Source organism: Equus przewalskii, chromosome 29 (assembly GCF_037783145.1).
Source record: "Equus przewalskii isolate Varuska chromosome 29, EquPr2, whole genome shotgun sequence".
Taxonomy (NCBI): domain Eukaryota; kingdom Metazoa; phylum Chordata; class Mammalia; order Perissodactyla; family Equidae; genus Equus; species Equus przewalskii.
The window spans coordinates 10432289-10457749 of record NC_091859.1 but is presented as its reverse complement, the minus strand read 5'-3'; the positions used below and the strand labels follow the sequence as shown (position 1 = coordinate 10457749).

Genomic DNA, 25461 nt, shown 5'->3' with positions numbered 1-25461 from the left:
ACTTAACTGCTGCGCCACCGGGCCAGCCCCGAGAATGCATTTTTTTTTTAATTCACTCCTTTGTTCTTTTATAATCCACTCTCATAATCTCCTTTTACCTCACAGTGAATCCTCTCATCATGTGATGGACCCCTGCCATCATGGCCTCAGGTTAGTTTCCTATGTGTCACTAAAAGGAACTTTGATGTGAAAACATAAAACAAAATATCGAAAACCTCAGTTTTAGTACTAGTCCTGTTACCAATTAGATCTGAGTACACTGAAGTGAATTACTTGGCTCTTCAATTTCTTCTTAGCAACAGTAAAAGCAACAATTTAGTCAACCTGTAACGTGGGGCAAACCCTGGGCTAGGTGTGTGACACATACTCAGTACCACACAATGGCACTGCTGCACTATTATACAGATCAGCAACTTGAGGCTCAGAGAGGTTGTGCTAACACTGCGAGGATGAGGATAACAGCTATTACAGGCCTGGGTGAGGATGGGTACTCACATCTACTTCACTGCAAAGTCTGCCCTCCACCACGCTGTCTCTCCTTAAGCATTCTGCTTCTCTCTTAGTTTCTCATCTTTGAAACAGGTATACAATGCTTGCCCAAGTTAAACCCCAGCCTCACTGAGATGATTAAATGAGATAATAGATGTATAAACTCTCTGACAAGTACATTATTAGGGAAAAAGAATGATATTTCATTAATAGATTATCATCCATAAAAAGCATCCCCAATCAGAGATGCACTTTTATAGTGCATCTCTTGTATTCAGCATCTTTGGGCAGGCTATTCACTTTCATGGCCCAGCAAATCCAGGCCAACAAACACAAAACTCAGAGTAACATTAAATACTCTAGAAGCCAGTCTTAAGATAAGAAAAATAATGAAAATCCTAAAGATTATATTTTATTTTTTAAAAAAATAAAAAATCTTCTTCTAAGATAAAATATAGTACATCTCAGGGCCAGCCCCGCGGCGCAGCAGTTAAGTTTGCACATTCCACTTTGGCAGCCCGGAGTTCACCGGTTCGGATCCCAGGTACAGAACTATGCACCACTTATCAAGCCATGCTGTGGCAGGCGTCCCACATATAAAATAGAGTAAGATGGGCACGGATGTTAGCTCAGGGCCAGTCTTCCTCAGAAAAAAGAGGAGGATTGGCAGCGGATGTTAGCACAGGGCTAATCTTCCTAACAAAAAGGAAATATATATATATATATGGTACATCTCAAATATCGTACATCAGGACACTATGTTATACCCTATATTAACTTCAGTATATTAATTTTTGACAATCGCTCTTATTAACTCAGCAGCAAGTGTCAAACATGGCAAAAGTAGAGTTAATACTAGAGAAAATAGGATTTAAAAAAGAAGAAATGGGGGCCGGCCTGGTGGCACAGCGGTTAAGTGTACATGTTCCGCTTCAGTGGCCCGGGGTTCTCCAGTTTGGATCCGGTGCGGACATGGCACCGAGTGTCAAGCCATGACGTGGTAGGCGTCCCACATATAAAGTAGAGGAAGATGGGCACGGATGTTAGCTCAGGGCCAGTCTTCCTCAGAAAAAAGAGGAGGATTGGCAGATGCTAGTTCAGGGCTAATCTTCCTCAGAAAAAAATAAAATAAAGTAAACAAATAAATAAAAATAAAAAAGAAGAAATGGTCAGTAAAAACACAAATTTAAGGAATAAAATATTTATGTGAGTAAAAAATATGTATGTATGCTAATGAGAATAAAAGAGCAATTATCTCAAATAACTATAAAATTTCTAAAACTAAATATCAATTACCTTTGCTATATGCATAAATCTTGGGCAACTATGATTTTAGAGTATTTTCTTCTGTACTTTCAGCTATTAACAACAGAAAAGAGGGAAGTTCATTTTCTTGGTCTTTTTGCTACTACAGATTTTCTTGAAAGGCTGTGCAGCCAAATACTTGAGTTTGAAGCATTTTTGCATCACTTGAAAAACTTGATATTGAAACAAAGAATGCTGTTACTTATTTAACAATCTTAAGTGTACAACTCAGAAGGTTCTACTTCCAAACAGCAAAAGGAAGCTAGTACATAGATGGGTAAAATAAACAGGAAGAATCAGAAAGTTCAACATGCTAAAATGATATTATCACACCACTTGAGTAGTTACCAGAAGGAGCAGGCCTGACTCATTCTCCTGAAGCTCTAATCTTTTTCTTTTTTTTCCCCAAAGATTGGCCCTGAGCTAACATCTGTTGCCAATCTTCCTTCTTTTTCTTCTTCTCCCCAAAGCCCCCCAGTACAGAGTTGCACATTCTAGTTGTGAGTGCCTCTGGTTGTGCTCTGTGGGACCCCACCTCAGCACGGCATGATGAGCGGTGCCATGTCCACACCCAAGATCTGAACCAGTGAAGCCCTGGGCCGCCGAAGCAGAGCGCATGAACTTACTCGGCCACGGGGTCAGCCAGGAGAAGCTCCAATCTTAACTACACTAGATCCCAACAAGGAATTCTCAGAGGCTATTAAAGATCTTTTGCACCAAACACATCCACTGGACACCTGTTAGTGATTAACGAATATTACCAACTAGAAATTGTGACTAGATATGTGGTTTTAGAGGAGCATATCCATATATTCCATCTATGAGTTCTAAGAAATGTTGACATTCAGACTATTTACATGTCAGGTTGATTTAAACCCATAGGGAAGCTGTATTTTCCTATCAAATAATCACAATTGGGGCTAGGATACACTTCCTTAAGCCTAAACTTTTAACTTAAAACCTCAAAAGTCAATATCTCCTCCAGGCTCAATTTGGGAATGAGCTGAGAACCAACAGTCACAAACAAAGCATAGCAGACCTCTGAGCAAGGCTCCACATAGCCTCTTGCTTCCAGAATGGCACCACAGAGCAGGGAGGTATGGCGCAAGTAGGACTTCAATGATGGTTAACCCCTGCCCTCAAAAAATATCTCAAAATCATTGTTCGAAAGGTTAACAGCAAAAGAGACTTTAAAATCCCGTGCCATTGCTTCCAAATAATAGAATTTCAAGAGCCAAAGTAATTTCAAATATATCACTGTGATTGGAGATAAGAAAAGCAGAATACATAGATTTGTACAATATCATTAATTAATATGCTTATGTTTTCATTACATAAGCCCAGGAACTCAATTCTACTTTAAAATTGTTTTCAACACTCACATGAATATGGACAACACCATTCAATCTTCCCCACTACAAGGAACATGACTTGAAGCCATTCAGATTATTCTAGAACAGAGTAAGTAGAGAAATGAGGTATTCTATACTAGTATTGCAAACTACTAAAGTTTATCTGTAAAATTCAAAGTAAGCCACTTTACTGATAAAGTAAAACTAGGTAATATATATCTCAAAATATCTTAGACCTTTTGGTCTTTGCTGCTAGCTTCATGATATATAATTTGAAAAATTTACTCTCTTCCCAAGGAAAGAGAAGAGAAGAAAAAGTGTTTACCGCATTTCTTTCTTATACAAACTCCCAGTTGCAATCTACAGAGCCCCAGACATCATAAGACTGTTAAGTTTCCTCTGCCATCCAGGGAAAGAACTTCACTAAAAAAAAAAGTATGTTGACACCTCAGCAATCTGTTCTTGTCAAGATTTGACTCTCAGCTGCTGTATTGCATATCTAATCCAGTCCCTTCTTTCTACACTTATAATTCCTAGAGAGAAAGTTTTCCTAATTAAAATGTATGCATACACTACTTCCAAAAAAGTTATTAATGTTGAAACTTTAATATAATATCCCATGGTGTTTTACGTAAAGGAATTGAATTATGCTGTTTAAGATGACTGAATGAATGTCTAGAGTGGCAGCTAGTATTACTGGGAACGGGAATCCTAAACAAGAGATACAATATAGCCCCTAACATAGTTCTACCCTCAAGAAGTTTTGTTGTTGTTGTTTTTTAATTTGTTTCTCTCTATTATTTGATCAAATTGGATTGAGGTTTCTTACTTGGAAAACAATATTATCATTTTTTAAATCTAAATTTTTTAAATGTTTGATCCTTATTTACTTTTTAGTAAGTACATAATATGTATGTGTCTGCTAGATCCCCCTGGATGGGGAAAAAAAAAAATCCATATTTTTAAATTACAAATAAATTTAACACTAATATGCAAAGCTAAAAAGATGAGATTTCTAATTTAACACCCATATGCATAAAAATAGGGTTCACACTCTGTTTTAGCCATCTTCCCAAAGGGTTATACATAAATGGTCTTCTACAGCCAACACTTTTTCCATAATTCTATGACTTGGAACATCTTAGATTTTTCCATAATCCCTGGAGACTTAACTGGAATTTTCTTTTAAATTCATGACCACCAGAAGTAGGTGTGGATAATAAGGGTAAAACTAAAAAACATGTTGTGTTTGTCTTCTTGAAAATCTGCTATATCTGTGACATTATTGGTAATTTTACACAACAGCAGGAAACAAACATATTTAACCCTTTTGTGTTTTATAAGGGTCAAATATCTGTAATGTGATTTTGTATAAGATAATGCTCTAATACACTTTTTAGGTTATTTATGCAGCTTAGTTCTCTTTCGTCGAAAGAGAATTTAAAACTTCAAAATTATCAGCTATGTCTTAAACAATTCTAGTCTCAAATATAACTTCTAACATAGCTAAGCATTCCTTAACAGATGCCAGATTTGAAGGTATTTCGTAGGTTTCCCTTTCTGGTAGTATGGGGAAACTCAATGCCCAGAGCTTCCTTCCTTGTACAGAACACATAAAAATGCTAGATAAAAAATATTTGTTGATGAATGTATTAATTGGTGGGAAAGTAAGGAGAATCCTCAAGTCTGGAAACTGCTTGGAAGCAGGAATCTAGAAAGGTAAACGAGCTCTGAAGATGGTATTCACCCTGCGTTATCTGTGGAATTCTGAGGAACCACGGCCCAGGCTTTAACTGGCTTCACAGATGAGATCCCATTGCAGAAGCCACATAAACTCAAGCCCTCTGACACTGAGTAGACGAACTAGAAACTATCAAACAAACAAACAGACAAAAAAACTCAGAGAAAGAGAAGATGGGTGCATTGTCTGTCAAACATATCTGGGTGAACAGAAAAAAGAATAAAAAATTCCCTGGGAATTCCTCCTATGCATAAATCTACCTTCACAGAGTTTGGGGCAAGATGATGCCCGTTGCCCAAAGAATCTCAAAGTAAAAAAATATTTCAAACTACGGTTGCAATCGAGATTTCAAGAAAGATACTGTGAGAATATTACATATAGCTTTGTACAAATAAATTTGAAACTCAACCTAAATTGAACAAAATCCAGAAAAAAAAGTACAAAATTGATCCAAAAGTAAATCTGAATGTTTCCAAAATCATGAAATTAAATCAATAGAAAAAAAGTATATCAACTCATAAACAAATCATCAAACTGAGAGTTTTATAGATAAATTCTACCAAATATAGAAGAAAAATGTAACTCTAATTTTATATAAAACCTTTCAGGAAACAAAAAAGATGTAATACTCCCAAACTGATTCTGTAAGGTTAATTGATTCTAAAACCAGAATATGACACCACAAGATTGGAACTGCCAATCTCACTCAATAACAGGGGTGAAAACAACTTTAGAAGAATATAAAAACCATAATGCATCATAAGTAATTCCTGGGTTTATTCCAGGAATGCAAAGTAGATTCAACATTAAAAAAAATCTATTAATATAAATCATCAAATTAACAGATTGAGTAGGGGAAAAGCCATATCATTATCAGTACTAATTCATAAAAAGAAATCAAACTAGAAATAAGAGGAAAACCCTACTGATAAGTTACCTACAGAAAAACCCATAAAATGTACATAATTAACAGTGAAATATTACAAAAATTCTTATTTAAACAAGAATGAGACAAAAAACCTGTTGTTATCAGTTCTGTTTAACATTGTAATGGAGGTTCTAGCATAGAATAAGAGAAAACAAATGAATTGAAAGAAAAAAAAAATGTGAAATACAGGTAATATTTTTTCCTAAGCTACAAAACGGGTATTTGTTTTAATATTATTCTCTAAACAGTACAAATACGATGTATGTGCATATATATATTTCTCAATGAATGATATATTTCATACATATTTAATAAAAGAAAAGAAACGTCAGAGAATTTTAAGAATCAAATATGAAAACTAATATGGAAATCAGAATAATTTTAACTTCATCCTTATTTTAATCATATGCTAGTTTCAATTCCTGTGAATACAACCACTAGTAAATATATTCAATCTAAAGCAACACTAACTTTAGGTTTGAGGGTTTTCAAAAGCCCCTAAAGATTCTGAAAGTTTTGTTATGGATAATCTCAAAGTCAGGGTCAGCAGTATGTCACCTGCTTCATAGATAAATACACCATAGGACCATTTTCATTTAGTCTGTTGTGCTCTGGTTTCTTTCTCCCCACAACTGTACTTGTAGTCACTAGAACAGGAACAAAGGACAAGATTTATGTGCCACTCCATTCTTAGAGGCAAGGAAACGATATGCTTTTGAACTTCTGTGACCACTCCATCCCAACTGAAAAACAACCCTAGTTGATTTCTTAGAGAATCACGTTTAAAAGGGGCCTTAATTTAACAATTTAGCATATTTACTTTTTAAAATACCTTAGTCTCACTGAGCCAATGAGACAAATTCATTTTATTCTCATCAGCCCTATTATTTTATATTTCTTTTTTCTACTGAAAAGAGAAGCGATGAACTGAGAAGCAGCAACACAGAACGTCTTTCCGCTATGAAGCCCGATTCAACTCTGTATCATTTTTCTCTCAGAACAGCCTTTGCTAGTACATCAGCTAGCTCTCTCCTACCACATCCCTCTGTTAAAATGAAATCTGTATTTTACAGCTTTTTACCTCAGGCCAGCCAGTCTTAATAAAATACTATGCCAGTTTCCCTTCCTGACTTAACAGATAAATTTATTTTTTTACAAAGATCTGAACCTCTTTGGAAAAATTTTCATCTTACTGTAGAAAGAACATGACAAATTATCTAAGAAAGACAATAAAACTTACTACACAATTTCAAAGCTAGCTGGTTAACTGCAATTCACCATAGTTAAAGAAGACGCTCCATTAGAGGAGAACAAAAACTGAGACCATAGAATCCAAGATGAATTAGTCAAGCTTCACATGGCTTAGAGGTTTAGATTTCACTTCAATTATGAGTTGTTTCCTACATAAAATGATATCCCTTCAACATACTTGTTTCTTGAAATCGAAAACTATGTGAAGCTGAAATGGAAGCATCAATTTTATGGAAATCCAGGAAGAAGAATTGTCAAACATTGCATGGCTGAAACAACTATTTTGTCTCTGTTCTTCTGTATCTTAATGGGCAGTATTCCATCATTTGCATAAGGAGGGGTTGAATATAGAACCCTTGGGCCATCACCTTTAGATTTTCAAATATGGGCATCATTACATATACATTTTTATATCTATTATCTCAGATATTTACATTAGAAACAGGCATCACTAAAATACACTTTAGCTTGTTAAGAAATTTTCCTTGGATTAACCCTGCTTAATTGTCCCTCATTGTTTTTTAAGAAACTGTTTTCAAACAATGAAAAATCATAGTCACATGTTTTTTAAAGCAAAATTATATAGAGTTAATAAACCAACCATTCTAAAGAACCACTTGTTTTTTAATGTATGGCTTAAAATAATTTAAATGCCCTTCATATACCAGATATGCTGACTGCACACTGTCACTCTTTTGTGTGTGTGTGTGCTCATTCCTCTACTTATAATAACTTTGCTAGTCTGTGCTTATGACCTTAATTAATAAAAAGATCAGCAAGCAGTTGGTTTACAATGAGTTGGAGATGCTAGTAAATCACCCAGGTGGAGAAGTTCCACATAGATATGAAGTCACGAGGAAAATAACTTAGAAAGTCAATGACACATTTATTGACCGCATACTTTATACCAGGTGGTGTTCTAGATTCCATACAGGAAGGAAAATAAATGCAATTTTTGGGCAGAACCTTGAAGAATGAATCAATTTAGGGAGGAGACAAAACTGTAGAAGCGACATCTGTGGAAAACGACAGAGTCAAATTGTGTAGAGCCTTGAAAGCGATAGTACCAGAGATGAATGGTGCCAAATCCTACAAAGGGCCAAGGACGCGGGGATTTAGATGAGGCTGGAGGCCAAGAAGAAGGGTGATCATACATTTAACCACTTTGTAATAAAGTAAGAAATGCTCTTTTCAAGCAAATACTAATCAACATGGCTTAGAAAATATGTTGTTTTAAACATACACAAAAAAACACTTTCAAATATTATGTACTGCTCATTAAAGCAGTCGTCAGGGAAAATTTCCTCTTTCCTAAGCACAAAAATGCAGAGTCATTGTGAAATCAGCAAACTACCGTAATCTTCTATATCTACTATTTTCCTGACATTATCAACCACATAATGAGACAGGACTTGTGGTTTACACAGTCCAAATCAGCTATCATTTCTCCACTATCCAGATTTAAAGCATAAATTAGCAGCACAGTCACTATGACAGGCTTTGCCCATCATCATTTGCATGCAATCAGTTAATGAGTGGCAGCTGTCTAGAGGACCCATTACTGAAGGCAGCAGCTTTAATGTATAATGCTCCATGAGGCTTAAAATCATACTCTGTTAAAGCACACAGTAGACTAAAGTACTCCAAAATTTGCAAAGGCTTTCAAAGAAGGAGAAAAAACCTAACTCGAGGAAATAACTGTAATCTCAGACAACCTTACGAAAGACTGACTTAAAGTGTTTCTAATCTTTTGCTAGGCTCCAATAACATAACAGACTAAGAAAAATCGGCCTTAAGGAAGATTACTACCAGTTTCATAATTGCTAAGGAAGTAACTGTAGCCAGAATTAATATTAGCGTGTTATAGATGGAAAAAATAAGGAACCTGGATTTGAAGAGCTTTGCCTTGTATCAAATGGAAGCATATGTCACAGAAGGTGGTCATGGAATTCAAAATGAACTCCACTCCCAATTCAATCCCTCTTCCTATAATATAAGCATGCCTCGGTACCTGGTATATCAGCAGCATAATGTTTTTCACAATTTTGCCTTCTTTAATACATATATATCTTATCTCAACAGATTATAAGCTCTCTAAGGAGAAGAATTATAGCTTTAACATTTACTACTCAATGTATTCATTACTGAATGCCTTCTCTCTACCAGACATTGTCCTAGTTGCCACATATATGGCATTAAAAAGGGCAAAAATCCCTGCCTGCTTGTGTCATACATTCTAGTGTATGCTGATAACACATTCAGACAACAAACACATAAACATGAAAATACAGTATGTCGAATAGTAAGTGTTATGAGAAAAACAAAGCATGGAAAGAGGATCGAGAATGCTGGATAAAGCAGAGAGGTAGCTGCAATTTTTTAAAGGGTAGCCAATTTTTCATAAAGCACCTAAAAGATACGGCAACATTTGACCAAAGACCTGAAGGAGGTGAGGGAGACGGAGGTGAGAATATCCCGGGAAATACACTCCACAAAGAAGCAAGGACGAGAGCAAAAGCTCTGAGGCAGGAGCTTACATGGCATAGAGGAGACCCGTCAAAGGGGGCAGGAGGCCTGAATTGGAGTAAGCGAGGGGAAGGCTGGTAGAACCACAGGGTGGAGGCCCTGACTGCGTGCTCTGACTTTGAGAGAAATGGGAGCCAGTGGAGGAGGACCAGGGGCAGTGAATGCCATCCTCTGGCCTGTGTTTCCAAAGGGTCATTAGAGCTGCCAGTTAAATGTAGACTCTAAGGATGTAAAAATGAAAGCAGACGTACAGCACAGACATGTAAAGAGCTTGGAAGTTGTCACTGCCATTCTTACAAGAAAAAGCTAAACAAACTGAAAAATCAATGACTTCTCTTGGAACCGTCAGTGAACTGAGGTTGCAGGGCAAAACATCACCTGGAGAGACAGGCAGATCCCGAGTCACAGCAGAGATGAGATTAGCTGGAGCAGAAGCTGTGGAGACTGAAACTGATGGGGACAATTACCTGGCAATTGTGAGGAGCTCCTGGAGGCTGAATGTGGACTAGCTTAATTAAGGGTGAGAAAGTCCTGATGGCTTCTAACCCTTTGTGGGTTTTGCCTCCAGGGACCCCACAAGTTTCTCACAGTGAGAGCTAAGAAAGATGCCTTGCTGGCTTTGCAGAAGGAAGGGAAAAATAAACCTTTTGAAATAGGCCTTGATCCTTCTCCATAACAAAGGTCTACTCGCCAGGAGAACTACCTTAGCAAAGCCTTGTCCCAGAGCTGCGGGGGACGGGCATTCCTCTCCCTCCAGCCCCCTCTAGCCTTCCTGTCTGACCTGGAAGGGGAGGTAGGGGAAGCTAAGAAACACTCAAGAAGGTCACAGCCCAGAGACACTAGGATTTAATCAGAAAATAAGAGACCACTTCCCCTCCCCCACATTTTACCAGCACACCAACAAGGCTCTGGGATAATAACAGTGGATCACAGCAGAAGGAGATACAAAACAGACTCTGTGTGCTCATAGGATCCCAAAGACAACATGGGGAGGCCAGAACAAAGACACAGGCATACAGGAAGCCTCTGGTACCTACAGTAACAGCAAACATTAAACCTAGTCCATTCCTACACAGATTAACATTAAACCTACACTAAGCCTATTCATCTTAGTGCCTAGTACCTGATACATCAGGTCTGACTTTCAACACAACATTACAAGGTATGCCAAAAGGCAAGAAAAGAAGAGCAGGGAGATCAAGTAAGAGGCGTTTAGTAATATAATCCGATGAACAATGATGGTGGCTTGGGCCGTGGTGGCAGCAGTAGAGGTGGTAAAAAGTGTTGGAGTTCTGGATATATTTTTGAAGACAGAGCAGAGAAGATCTGCTGATGAAATGCATGTAGGATGTGAAAGAAAAAGAAGAGGTATGGATGACTCCAAAGAGTTAGCCAGAGCTGCTGGGAAGACAGAGTTGCCATCAACTGAGATGGTAAAGGCTATAAGTTAAAGCATTGGCTGGGGTGCAGGTGATGATGAGGGGTCCAGGAATTCGATTTTTCATGTCTCAGAGGACTTATAATACTAGTCAGTCATGTATCCATTCAACTAATAAAATCTGGAATACCTGAATACTATAGCACTTCTTAAGTATTGGGAAGGAGACATGGAAATGTCACAGACTAGTCGCCCCAGGGAATTCAAGAGTGGGTTTGGAAGCTTTTCACTGTTGTTCCAAATTGGTTTTTGCCCTTTGTTATGTTAAGGAGAGGCAACAATCACCCACCTGAACTAGACCAAGACTCACCACATGAGTGACATGACCTTTGCCTTCTTTTTAATGCTAAGATCGCTCCAGGAGGAGCTTAGGCCTCATTACCTCAACCTGCAGTGTATGTGGAAGCATGTTTTCCAACTGAGCCTGCGCGAGCAAATACCCACGGCTCCCTTTTGAATATTCATCCCCCATCTGAAATAAATGTCCCTGCTTCCCCTTGTCTGGGGACACCATGACTCTGGAAATGATTCCTCATGGTCTCCTATTTGCTGCAAATATACCTTAATTTGTGAGACAACTACTTCCGGTGCAGAGTCTGATTTAACTCTCCATGAGGGAACCCACTTCAGTTTCGATAAAAGAAACATATCAAAAATCAAGGAAATGCTTAATAATTAGTTTTACTGAGGAAATGGATGCATGAAGAATTGATCAAGCATTTTCACCATGTCACCAAAATAACAATCAAAATCAGAATCATAAGTGTCAACAGTATAGTAGCTAAAGCTGGAAAATATCTAGGAGTTTATAAAATGCTTTCACCTACTCTGGAACAGAGACTGCTACCCATACTCTAGCATCTGAGAGTCTGCCCTCCCCTTCTTCAAGAGTAATAAAATTTGGCTGGGTACTTGGCTTTCCAGAATAAAGACAACATTTCCCAGCCTTCCTTGCAGCTAGGTGTGGCCAATAGTCTGCGAGCCAACATGGTGTGTGCAATTTCTGTGATATGTTCTTAAAGAAAATGGGAACACCCACCACTTGCCCTTTCTCTTTGTCTTCCTGTAGCTGAAGTGCTGATGTGATAATGAGCCATCTTGGACCACATGGACAGGGTGACACTACTAAGATGGCAAGGGAACAAAAGAGAAGGAGCACAGATCTTGAAAACCCATGGCGCCATCTTATCAGCTCTGGGCTGCACATACTTAGGCTGTCGCATGAAAGAATAAAGCTCTATCTTATTTAAGCCACTGGTATCTTGGTTCTTTGTTACAGTAGTTTAACCTGAAATTTAACCAATAAATTTAATAAATCCTCAGAACAACCCTGTGATGAAATTAATATGCTGTATTTTTTCTTTTAATTCCTTACCATGTATCTGTTTTAAACGACAGGAAAATAACCTGGCAACATAACCTTGTTTTATATACTCATATCTACCAGTGAAGAAAAACTAGCTGAAAAGCATTCTGTGAGAACTGATTTCAACAATTTTTACAGCCAGATTTGTGTTCTGGCTTTCAATAAACTGTGCAGCATTCACTACCTACAAAAGTCACATAGTAAAGATTTCTCCATGAGAGTTGAAGAATTCTATGCTATGCAGTAGCTAATTTTAATGTTTCTACTCCCATTAAAATCCTTGTAATCTATTAAGCATTATAAATATCAACAATTAGTTCCTTGGCTTAAAGAAATGTGTAGCTGCTCACTGAACTCTTGACTTAACTGGTAATCAGATAAGGACGCCAGAATTGCTTCTGGGATGTCTAGATCTTTGCATGTCTACCCTGATTTGTATCAGCAGGCCACTCCATACATTTGGAACAGTTTTACACTTTCATTATTTGAATACTGATACAGAATTGTAGAGAAAAAATAGGAAAAGCCCAGTTCAAATGCTATGCAAGCAATGATAATTTAAAAGATAAATAACTAAAAGATGGCTTATGAAGAACAAGACTATTTGGCACCATTTACTATGATATATTTCTGCACTTAAAATGTACCTTATTTTCATTCAATTGCCCTCTAGCTTCCACCACCATTTCATTGCCTAACCCAGAGAAATCACTGTAACAGCTTTTGACCATTTATGCTTTAAAGGAGACAACTTTCTACTCTGGCTATAGATTCTGAGATTTGCTAAAATAATTTTCTAAATCAAAAACAATCACGAAAAGTATGATCAATCTTCTCACTGTAGAGTGAGACGTTTATTTCCCTAAGGGACTTACGAACTCTTAAATAAGAATGTGCTAACTGCTTGGCAACACTCAGATTATTTAGGCTCTGCAGAGCTAAGGGTGACTCACACCGGCATGCACCCACACTGACACCTAGAGACACAGTTCCAAGATTCAGACATAGCCTTACTTCCAAATATTTTAAACATGTCAGTGTAAGTCTCATGGTATTTCCTCAGGCAGTGCTTGGAAAACAGAAGAGCTATAGAATACTTAAGTGGGATAACCTGACTTTTATTACATGATGAAAAAGATGATGTCCATATCAGAAGTTTAAAATGCGGAAACCAAGCATTTTTCTAAATTCTTATGATAATCAATATTTTTAGACAACAGGAGGTCTAATTCCCCTGGACAAATGTAGTCAGGAACATAGAAAAATACTTCCCTATTCCAAATATGGAATGTTAGTTGTGTCTCTAAATAAGTGTAAGGCTCACCTCTTAAAAAAATAAAAAGAGAGGCTGGCCTGGTGGCGCAGCAGTTAAGTTCACATGTTCTGCTTTGGCAGCCCGGGGTTCGCTGGTTCAAATGCCGGGTGCGGACATGGCACTGCTTGTCAAGCCCTGTGGCAGGCGTCCCACATATAAAGCGGAGGAAGATGGGCGTGGATGTTAGCTCAGGGCCAGTCTTCCTCAGCAAAAAGAGGAGGATTGGCAGCAGATGTTAGCTCAGGGCTAATCTTCCTCAAAACATAAATAAATAAATAAATAAAAACAAAATAAATAAAAAGAAAGAAAGATATGGACATTGCATAAAAAGACCTCTTCCTCCTTAATACTGTGTTTAAGGCAAGAAGCAAAGATAGAAAAAGGCAGAAAGAGTAAACTGTCCAGGCAAAAGCAGAAAATAAAATATTACCTTTAGCTGGGTTTACTTTTATCCCTGATCTATACAGCATTTCCTCATTCTGCCAGTCTCCATTCCTGATTGCAGTCTTGAGTCCATAGAAAACAATTAATGTAGCTGTAGCATAAAAAATCAAGCTTTTGAGAAACCGCTTTTGGACTTTGACGTATAGGGCTCTGGCACCCACTGTAATGAGGAGGCAGAAGCCCATACTAGGAATATATAATACTCGCTCTGCAATTACAAAGCCGACATAGAAAAACAGGTTCGTGGCAGGAACAAAGGGTATTATTAACAACGATAAAGACAGAACAACAATGTTCTCAGTAGAAGGAAGTTGTATTCTCTGTGATGCATTATTTTTAATGCCATTTTCCACTTTGGATGCAAAGCTGGGCTTAATCTCTGAGTTTCGGTACTCCACATCTGAATGGCAGCTATGTCCATTCGCATTCTGCTTGCCATTTGTTACAAATTTCTCGCTGCATTCTCTTTCTACGCTTGGGCTCTTCAAACCATAGTAGGCAAGGAAGAGGAGTCCAATATAGAAGGCCACAGTGTGTAGGTTCCTCCAATCACAAACTGTTTTGAGCAGAGGCACGGCATCCATTGACCAATCAAAACTGAGGGTATCTGGGCATAGCAACAGCCAGAGGTTCTTGGTTGGCAAGTAGAAGAAGGTGAGCGTGCGAGCCAAGAGGCTATCCGAATCAGCAGCTGGGTTGTCAGAGTTGGAAAAGCTTGGTGGTTTGTTTCCCATCCAGTATAAACGGGCACCCAAAAGGGAAGTCCCCCAGAAAGTTAACAAACTAATGCTGAGAAAAAGAGACAAGTTCTTCCTCTGAAACCAAAAGAGAAGGGAAAATAATTATGATTAGCATCAATACAGCATGGGAACAGTTCACTTAACATTTAGAGATGAAAAAAATTTTTAAAGGGAGAGTTTAAAACATAGCAATAGGGCTCAAATACATGACTTCATTTCCATCTCCTTTTAAACATGCTTAGGGAAATTTTAACCTGAAAAAATTGACTGTGGAATCCTACTTGGTATATAACTTTTGATGAGTATCTTTTCTTCTTCCTCTCTAAAATACCAATAACCAAAGCTTCAATTGCTTGACCTCTATAAAATGGGCTGAATATATTTCCCTCCCAGAACTGGTATCAGGTTAAAATGAGACTACAGTGTAAAAGTAGTAGTTAGCACTCTGCATGGGACATAGTGTGTGTGTGTGTGTGTGTGTGTGTGTGTATATGTATATATTAGACTGTATTCTTTCATTTTATAGTTTAGATTCCTGGTTAAACAAAGAGAAGCCATGCCAAAAAATATGGAGTATGACAGGATTCTGCTTGACTCAAAGGAAAAATAGCATTTAACTAAGTCTATGCCAGTCCCCATTTCTCATTGTCTTGAATCTACTTGCAGAATTATAAACCAGGTTTTCATCTGCAACACCATGTTGTCACTGACACCAGTGACATCAAAACTCTAACAACACTCCTCATGAGTCCCAAATTTTTCATGTTGATGACAACTTTTTAAAAATAAAATGACTTTAATAATGGACTTACTTATTTCAAGAGAAAGACAGAAAATAGTGAGAGGAAGGCCAAAGCGCATTACAGTTAATGAGAATTTTGTGGCAAACTCCTTCAACTTGAGTAAGAATTTATCGACCTGAAACAATCTAAGTCCTGAAGAGGAAGTGAGAGAGGGGGAAGGATGGACACTATATCCCATCTTTAATGATTCATAATCTCTTACCGCACACCTTCTGAAATTGTATAGGACTGTCTTACTCAATGACTTTCAAAATGGTGCCTGAAACCGTACAATGGGTATGGCAAATGTTTAATTTAAAAAACAATCCACAAAAGGCAAAAAAAGCAAAAATAAACAAGCAGAACTACATCAAACTGAAAAGCTTTTACAAAGCAAAGGAAATCATGAACAAAAAGAAAAGACAGGGGCTGGCCCCGTGGCCGAGTGGTGAAGTTCACGTGCTCCGCTTCGGCAGCCCAGGGTTTCGCTGGTTTGGATCCTGGGCGCAGACATGGCACCACTCATCAGGCCATGCTGAGGCGGCATCCTACATGCCACAACTAGAAGGACCCACAACTAAAATATACAAATATGTACTGGGGGGCTTTGGGGAGAAAAAGGAAAAATAAAATCTTAAAAAAAAAAAAGAAACGGCAACATATTGAATGAGAGAAAATATTTGCAAATCACATATCTGATAGCAAGTTAATATCCAAAATATATAAAAAACTCATACAACTCAATAGGGAAAAAAAGCAACAAACAATCTGATTAAAAAGTGCACAGAAGAGCTGAAGAGACATTTTTCCAGGGAAGACATCCAAATGGCCAACAGGTACATGAAAAGGTGCTCAACACCACTAACTATTAGGGAAATGCAAATCAAAATCATAATGAGATCTTACCTCACACCAAGAGGATGGCTATTATCAAAAAGATAAGAAATAACAAGTGTTGGTGAGGATGTGGGAAAAAAGGAAACCCTTTTGCACTATTAGTGGGAATGTAAATTGGTGCAGCTGCTATGAAAAGCAGTGTGGAGTTTACTTAGAAAATTACAAATAGAACTACAGTATGATCCAGCAATTCCACTTCTGGGTATTTATACAAAGAAAACAAAATCACTATCTTAAAAAGATCTCTTCACCCCCATGTTCATTGCAGTATTATTTACAATAGGCAAGACATGGAAATGACCTAAGTGTCCATCAACACATGAATGGATAAAGAAAATGTGCTATCTATCTATCTGTTAACACACACACATACACACACACACAATGGAATATTATTCAGCCATAAAAAATCAGGAAATCCTGCCATTTGCAACAACATGTATCGACCTTGAGGGTGTTATGCTAAGTGAAATAAGTATGACAGCGAAAGTTAAATACTGTGTGATTCACTTATAGGTGGAATCTTAAAAAAACAAACAAACAAACAAAACCATAGATACAGAGAACAAATTGGTGGTTGCCAGAGGCAGGGGGGGTGAAATGGTTGAAGGAGTGAAAGTGGTCAAAAGGTATAAGCTTCCAGTTCTAAGGTAAATAAGCCCTGGGGATGTAAAGTATAGCACGGTGACCATAGTTAACAACACTGTATTGCATATTTGAAAGTTGCTAAGAGAGCAGATCTTAAAAGTTGTCATCACAAGAAAAAGACAAAATTTTTCGCAACCATGTGTGGTGATGGATGTTAACTAAACTTATTGTGGTAATCATTTTGCACTATATACACATATCAAATCATGCTGCACATCTAAAACTAATACAATGTTTAATGTCAATTATATCTCAATAAAAACCCCGCAAAGAACAATATATGTTCAGCACGTACAACTTCTATCAAAACAGACTCTGTGTATTCTATACTAAACTGCCTCCTCAGACTGCCTCAGTCACTCCTCCCCTAATTGCTGGAAGCCACTGGTCATGGACCATCAGCTCTCTCTCTACTCTGGATCTAATGATCTCAAGAAGGTTCATGATTTTTAAAATTATTAATATATGTTACTAACCCCACCATAACCTTCCCTCACATCCATAGTCATTTATTCAATTGCCTGTTGGGCATATTCACTTAAGTATCTCACACTCAAAAATGCACAAAATAGAATGTGATTTCTTATCCTCCAGAAACGAAATGGCTTCTCCTCCAATCATCACCACCTCACAGACGGTAACACTATGTAATCAGTTTCTTCTTCACAGCCTCTCTCCTTCCCTCCACAGTCCATCCCTTACCAAGTCCTCTCACTTTCACTTCAAAACATATCCCAAATTGGTCCATTTCTCTCCATCTCTTCTATCATCACTCTAGTCCAAAATGCCAACACCTGGATTACCACAATGGTCTCCTCCTAACTGGTGAGCCAGCCCTTTGTAACACAGATTGTGTTATTCCCAACTTTCAAAATCATTAATGGGACCTTACTCTAAGAACTTGGAAGTTTTTTTCTCTACAAAACAAGAAGTTTGTAACTCATTGAGGGTTTTTTTGGTGATATATCCACTTTTCATTTCAAAATTATTTTGAAAAACATTTTAAATATCTAAAGAGGGGTAATCCTGAGTATAAAAGAAGTAAAGGAAAAGGAGGTTGGAAGTTAAAAATTCAGAATAAGGAAAATGAAAAGCAGCAAATAGGAAAATTATGGACAATTTTAAGAGGTAGGATTGTTCATTAACATCAGATCACACAATGCTAAATTCACAGAATTAACTGCCCCAGTGTTTTAAAACATGTGGCAGACTTTTGCTCAAAATTAATTCACGTAATGCTGTAGGGAATTTTAACCATAGGAGGAGTAACATATCAGCCATCACCAGTCTTCAACTTTCAGGTCTGTTCTGGCAAAATGAAATGGTCAATAGCCTCATTATCATCTAAAAATAACTTTCGCAAACCTTTCTTTCACCCTTCTGAAATTCTACTCAACAATAGTCCTAAAATTTCTTGATTTTAGAAAAAAAAACCTAACACAAAACCATATGTTAAAAGTTGCAATAACTTGATGAATCAATCACGTAATTGAGTAGTCTTAGATTACACAAGAAAGAAACATAGCATTTGGCAAAGATGAATGAGACAAGATCTCACGAATAGAGAAGACTGATCTTGAAAAACAATTTAATTTTGAGTTTATACCAAAAGTACATTTTGTATCTAAGTGTACTAAGTGTAACTAAGCCATTCTATTACAACTATCTTCTGGTGGGAGCGAGTGGAGAGGAAGAGAGGAAGAAGGCATTACAACAACAGCTGTACCCAGGCAGAAAGAGAGGCAAAGAAGTAAGAGAACTGCACGGGGAAGGAAATATTGGATTTCTTTGCTGGTCATGAAACTCCAGAAGTGAGCCTTAATAATTATGTAATTCCATTTTACTACTAAAGATAGAAATGTCATAAGGCAAAACTACCTTATTCATTAAGTTTTAATAAAAACATCTTTAATCTATTAAATGTTAATAAATTATTACCAAAATAAAACATTAAGATTGAAGACGTGATAAAAGCAACTCTAGTTTTTATTATGCTGGAAAAATATTTAAATACAATAAACTACAAAATAAAGATGTGAGTAATGAAAACTGTTCAATGATAAATATTATGTAAGAGACTAAACACTGAGAAAATGACAAAAATGAAAAAACGTAAGTAGTAATAAAATGCTAGCATTACTTTATGATGTATTTTACATTTTAAAACATTGTCACATACAGTTTCTCTTTTAAACAACTGACATAACTAAGATCAAGAGACACTAAAGTTCAGACACAAACAAAGGCAGTCAGGTCTTTGACATTGGTCTTAGCAATATTTTCTTGGATCTCTCTCCTCAGGCAATGGCAACGAAAGTAAAAATGTGACTACATCAAACTAAAAAGCTTTTGCATAGCGAAGGAAACGATCAACAAAACAAAAAGACAACCTAACAATTGGGAGAAGATATTTGCAAATGATATAGCTCATAAGTGGCTAATATCCAAAATATATACAGAACTCATAAAATTCAATATCCAAAAAAAAAAACAATCCAATTATAAAATGGGCAGAGGAACTAAATAGACATTTTTCCAAAGAAGACATACAGATGGCAAGAGACACATGAAAAGAGGCTCAGCATCACTAATCATCAGGGAAATGCAAATCAAAACCACAATGAGATATCACCTCAGACCTGCCATAAGGGCTATTATCAAAAAGACAACAAGTAGCAAGTGTTGGCAAAGCAGAGAAAAGTGAACGGTGTTGGTGGGAATGTAAATTGGTGCAGGCAGTACGGACAACTGTATGGAGATTACTCAAAAAATTAAAAATAGAACCACCATATGATCCAGCAATTCCACTTGTGGGTATTCATCCAAAGAAAATGAAAATACTAATTCAAAAAGATATATGCACCCCTATGTTCACCGCAGCGTTATTTACAGTAGCCAAGATATGGAAGCAACCAAAGTGTCCATCGATAGATGAATGAATAAAGAAGAAGTGGCATATATATACACACACACACACATACACAATGGAGTATTACTCAGCCATGAAGAATGAAATCTTGCCATTTGTGACAACATGGATAGATGTTGAGGGTATTATGCTAAGTAAAATAACTCATACAGAGACAGACAAATACTGTATGTTTTCACATATATATGGAATCTACAAAACAAAACAAATGAACACACAAAACAAAACAAAGACAAGCTCATAGATACAAAGAAGAAACTGGTGGTCATTAGAGGGGAGGGAGGTAGGAAGAAGGGCAAAAGAGGTGATGAGGATTAAGAAGCACAAACTTATAAAAATTATAAAAGAAATAAGTCACAGAGATGCAATGTACAGCATAGGGAATATAGTCAATAGTACTGTAATAACTTTGGATGGTTACTAGACTTATCATAGTGATCATTTTGTAATGCACACAAATATCGAATCGCTATGTTGTATGCCTGAAACTTACATAATATTGTATGTTAACTATACTTCAATAAAAAAAAGAGAGAGAGACACTAAGGAAGTTCCCAAGTGAGAAGCTCTCACACATTCATTCTAACAATGGTAAAGTCGTAAGGGCTAAATAAGTGACACTATTAAAAGGAAAATCAACTAATAGGTAAAAGGAAATTGACGTTAAAATGCTTAAAGTGGAAGAATTTCTAAGGCCTCGTGATTGGCTATCACTTTTGAAGTATCAGTCTAAGTTTGAAATGGCAACTTCCAAGTCTCTTTAATGCCATCTCATAAAATTTTCTTAAAAATTAACACCCATAAAAATGGGATTCTGGTAAAACCAAACCTCTCTTCTAACCTCATTCACGGTTCCTGTAGGGATGGCCTTAAAAATAAGGTGAAAGAAAAGAAAGCATGGAAAACGTTTTATTCTATGCTCTGATTTATGGATTAAATCAAATTAAGAAATTTGGGGCCACCCCGGTGGCGCAGTGGTTAAGTGCACACGTTCTGTTTTGGCGGCCTGGGGTTCGCCGGTTCAGATCCCAGCTGCAGACATGGCACCACATGACAAGCCATGCTGTGGTAGGCATCCCACATATAAAGTAGAGGAAGATGGGCACGGATGTTAGCTCAGGGCCAGCCTTCCTCAGCAAAAAGAGGATTGGCAGCAGATGTTAGCTCAGGGCTAATCTTCCCCCCCCCCCCCAAAAAAAAGAAAGAAATTTTTACTGAGCTACAACTAGGAGCCAAGTGACCACACAATTAGCCTCAGCATTTCTTTGTTTTTGGCTTGGTGTATCAAATTGATTCAACAAAAGTATTTCCGAGATAAGGCATGAGGGTTCTGATGAGTTACCACCACAAACCTGAAAATTAAAACTAGTAAAAATCCACACATAGAAGATGCAACTTCAAAATTTGGGAAACGTAAACATGATCTGAGTATAACCTTTGACTGGGAGCATTAGAAAATGATTGTAGGGGCCAGACCGGTGGCCCAGCAGTTAAGTTCGCATGTTCCGCTTCTCGGCGGCCTGGGGTTCACCGGTTTGGAACCCGAGTGCACATGGCACCACTTGGCACACCATGCTGTAGTAGGCGTCCCACATATAAAGTAGAGGAAGATGGGCACGGATGTTAGCTCAGGACCAGGCTTCCTCAACAAAAAAGAGGAGGACTGGCAGCAGTTAGCTCAGGGCTAATCTTCCTCAAAAAAAAAAAAAAAGATTGCAATTTAATAACAAAAACATGATCAGTTCATTCCACATATCATTAAGGCTGCTGTATGTGGCAGGTACTCCTCTCGTATGCCCTGGAGATAGACCTGTGAGAGGCAAGAGAGCCTGTGCTCTCGGAGATCTGCATATTCTATTTTGTCTAGAAAAACATTTGGGGAGGAGAAGAATCATAGAGCCTTAAATGATAGTTTTCAGACCTAAAGGACCATCAATATCAATTGCGAGCTTTAAAAAAATATCAATGCCCTAGTCTGACTAAAATCTCCATAGAAGCTGCTAATGCAGCTGAGGTTGAGAATCACCACATATTTAGACAAGTCTAATTCTTAGTACTGATATTAAAAATACTGTTGGACTCTGGCTTTCATTTCACAAAGTTTTATGGCATATTTTCTTCATTCTAAATGAATAAACCATAATGAAACATAAATAACGCTTTCTCCCAGGCTCTGGGACAAATTGAATTCTTAGTATAATAAACGAGTGTCAGGAAGGTCAGGCTACAAAGGAATTGAGATCTTTATAATAAGTAGAATTCAGGATTGAAATATGCAAGTCTTGTTGCAATACAGAGAAGACAGAGGATTTGTTCCCAGAAAAAGAATTAGTCTCCTAAATATGAATCACAAAAGGTAAATAACCCAACAGAAAAAAATAGATTTAAAAGTATAGACAGGAAATTCAGAGAAAAGACACCAACAAATACTTGAAAAGATGCTGGATCTCATTTGATAATCAAAATGAAAATTAAAGTGAAAAGAATATATTTCAAACTAATCTAAGTAAAAAAAGAGAATTGGAGAAAATTCCAATTTTTTGAATGGTTGCTATTTATTCACAGCCCCAAAAAGTTTATTGGAAAAAACTAAAAGGTTTGACAATCTGATATGACTAAACTTACCTTTCTTGAGTTAAAAAAAATTTTTGAAACAAATATACAAATAATGTTAACAAATCTAAATTCTGGTTGTGGGCACGTATCTGATTCTTCCTATACTTTTCTATATTTAGTATTTACTGTAGATATTTTTTAATAATCATTGTTTCTCAACATTAAAAAATACTTTTCCATGCCGCAATTCAACCTACCTACAATTGTTTTGTGATTCTTGCCTTAATTTTGGTAGAGAATCTCTTAATTTCACAAGAAAATCAGATAAAAACACAATGCATACCAGTTGGGATACAAAATTAAGATAACATTACCTAAAAGCACTCTTTAGATCTGGAATATAACTGCCATCTTTGAATCCTCAGAGATTAATAGAGAGCTTGATATTTGTAGGCATTCAAATTAATGATTCTTAAACTAATTCTGACCTTCAAACCATAAGTCATTATCTCACACATTTTAAATCCCGTTATGATAAATTCTCACACCCAATATCCCATGAAGGCTCGTAAATTAAACAATATTGCACAACTCCAAGGCCATTTAAAAATAACTTGGTTGTCATCATACACAGAAACTGGGCCTAGTCAGTTTTATATCACATTTTCTGCCGGTCTCCCTTTCTCTCCATGCAAAGCACATTTGAAAGCAATGACTTATGTTCGAGAGAAACACTTTCCTGACTACAACTTCCTTCCAAAAGCAGAATTAGAAATAGGAAAATTACTGCACCCTAAAATTTTTTATCCGACACATTTCATGTCAATTATTGAATAGACAGTGTTCCTTCATGTTTTCATTCACTATTTATTTACAAAATTATATAAATCTGCTTTATGAAACTCTAATTTATCTAAAAGTTCAAATATGCTCACCTTTTTAAAAGCTCTTCTTTAACATAAAAAGGGAAATCAGCTCTAATCTCCATTTTATTGAAAAAATAAAAACTATATATTTCTAATTACAAGATTTTAGAGGGGTTTTTCTCGAATGGTCACACATAGGAAATCAGCTAAGAATAGAAAGCTCATGGTTGACAATTTTATCTTTAGTCTTTGGACACACTATTGGAGTAAAAGCATGTAGTTGTAGCTTAATAAGCAAATAATGTGAAATTTATCATAAAATATGAAAATATTTCCCACACATCACCCGAAATATGAAAGCAAAGCTGATGAGAAGACCCTGCCATATTAATTAGTGGTGATGCCTTTATAGAAACCCTGCAGTGAACTATGTTCTTCTATGAGAGTCTTTGACTAAAGAAATAACATACGAGAAGAGCAAAATCAACTGTAATAGCTCCCGTCTCTGTATTCAAGGAAAACTGTCATTCACGATGGCAGCTCCAATATTGTCTTCTGATCTCAGATTTTGTAGGACATAAAGGAAACTGAAAAGGAGTATTTTAGACTCAATGAAAGAAAAATGTAAACATTCTGCCTTAGAGTATTAAAACCATCATGAGACTCACTTTTTGGCAAACTAATGAAAATAAATTACTTAAGCACAAGGCTCATTTAATTCCAAATTAAACCCTTGGCAATGACAGTAGAGTTGTAATAAGAAAGTAGATAAAAATCAGTACCTGAATGCTATAAGAATAACTGAGAGAAAAGGCTATCCAGATAGAACATCAAATCTAGCATCCTCTATTTTGTCCCCACCATTCATCACTGAAGTCTAAGCTTTCCTCATATCAATAATGTAGGATTCCTCCTAGCTGCCCCTCTTTCTAAAAGTTATCATTGGAGACTCACCCCAAAATCGAATATAAAAGCATATTTTTCTGAATATGTGACAAGAAGGAATGCATGGCTAAAAGTATAATTAGGATTTGTTTCTAGAATATATTCATGTGATTAATCAAAATTTTGCCATAATCAAATTGTCAAGGTAGTTCTGTTTCCCTTCAAAGGGAAGGTGAGTTTCCTTATTAATAATTACCCTCTGTATAGAATCAGAAACTTTTTTCCATATCAATTAACAGACAAGATAAAAGAATTTTAATGTTTGGCATTTCAAAAGATATAAAGAGGTTCAATGGATGGGCATATTCAGTCTTCCTAAGGAAAGAATTTAAAGATTAAGGGCATAAAAAAGTATGCTAGTGAGATATCCAGCACTTTAAATTATAAGGAATTCTTTCATTCATTCAAGCTGACTCTACAAAACACCATAATACTTTCCACTGAGTTCAAACATTCATTAGAAAGCACTCATATATATCCAGATAAACGTCTAACAGCTTAATAAATCAGTTATAGATTGAAATTCACTGATGAAAACAGATTTTTTTTAGACCAGATTATACTTTACAAATAAGGTTTTCATCAAAGGAGAGTACGGTTATATAAACAATCCAAAGAGTATCAAAGCATATTTCATGTACTATCTGATATAATGAATGACACATGATATTTATCTAAAGTTTAAAATCAAACATATTTGGGTTATTTTGGTAGTAAAAGGTCACCAAAAACAACAGCTTCTTTTTCATTTCAATTACAATCACAAATATTAACCTATTTGAAATATCTCATAATCGTTATTCATACATATGATACTAATATTGGTAAAAATGGAAATTTAGAATATTAAAAAAATGTAATGCAAACAGAAGAAACCTAAGATGACCATCTATTCTTTCATTTAGTCATACTTGAGATTCTTCTTAATTTTGCTTAAAAGTTT

At 36.6% G+C, this 25461-nt stretch overlaps 1 protein-coding gene across 5 annotated transcripts in view; it reads right to left on the bottom strand.

The window, feature by feature from the left end:
- TMTC2 (transmembrane O-mannosyltransferase targeting cadherins 2) overlaps positions 1-25461 on the bottom strand; it is a 390871-nt gene that overhangs the window by 184135 nt on the left and 181275 nt on the right. For all 5 annotated transcript variants that reach the window (XR_011534794.1, XM_070600499.1, XM_070600501.1 and 2 more), the window contains one exon: positions 14142-14970. Coding sequence is in view for 4 of the 5 variants with exons in the window: in XM_070600499.1 (XP_070456600.1) it covers positions 14142-14970 (829 nt within the window). In the remaining variant the exon portion in view is untranslated. The remainder of the gene's footprint in view (positions 1-14141; positions 14971-25461) is intronic.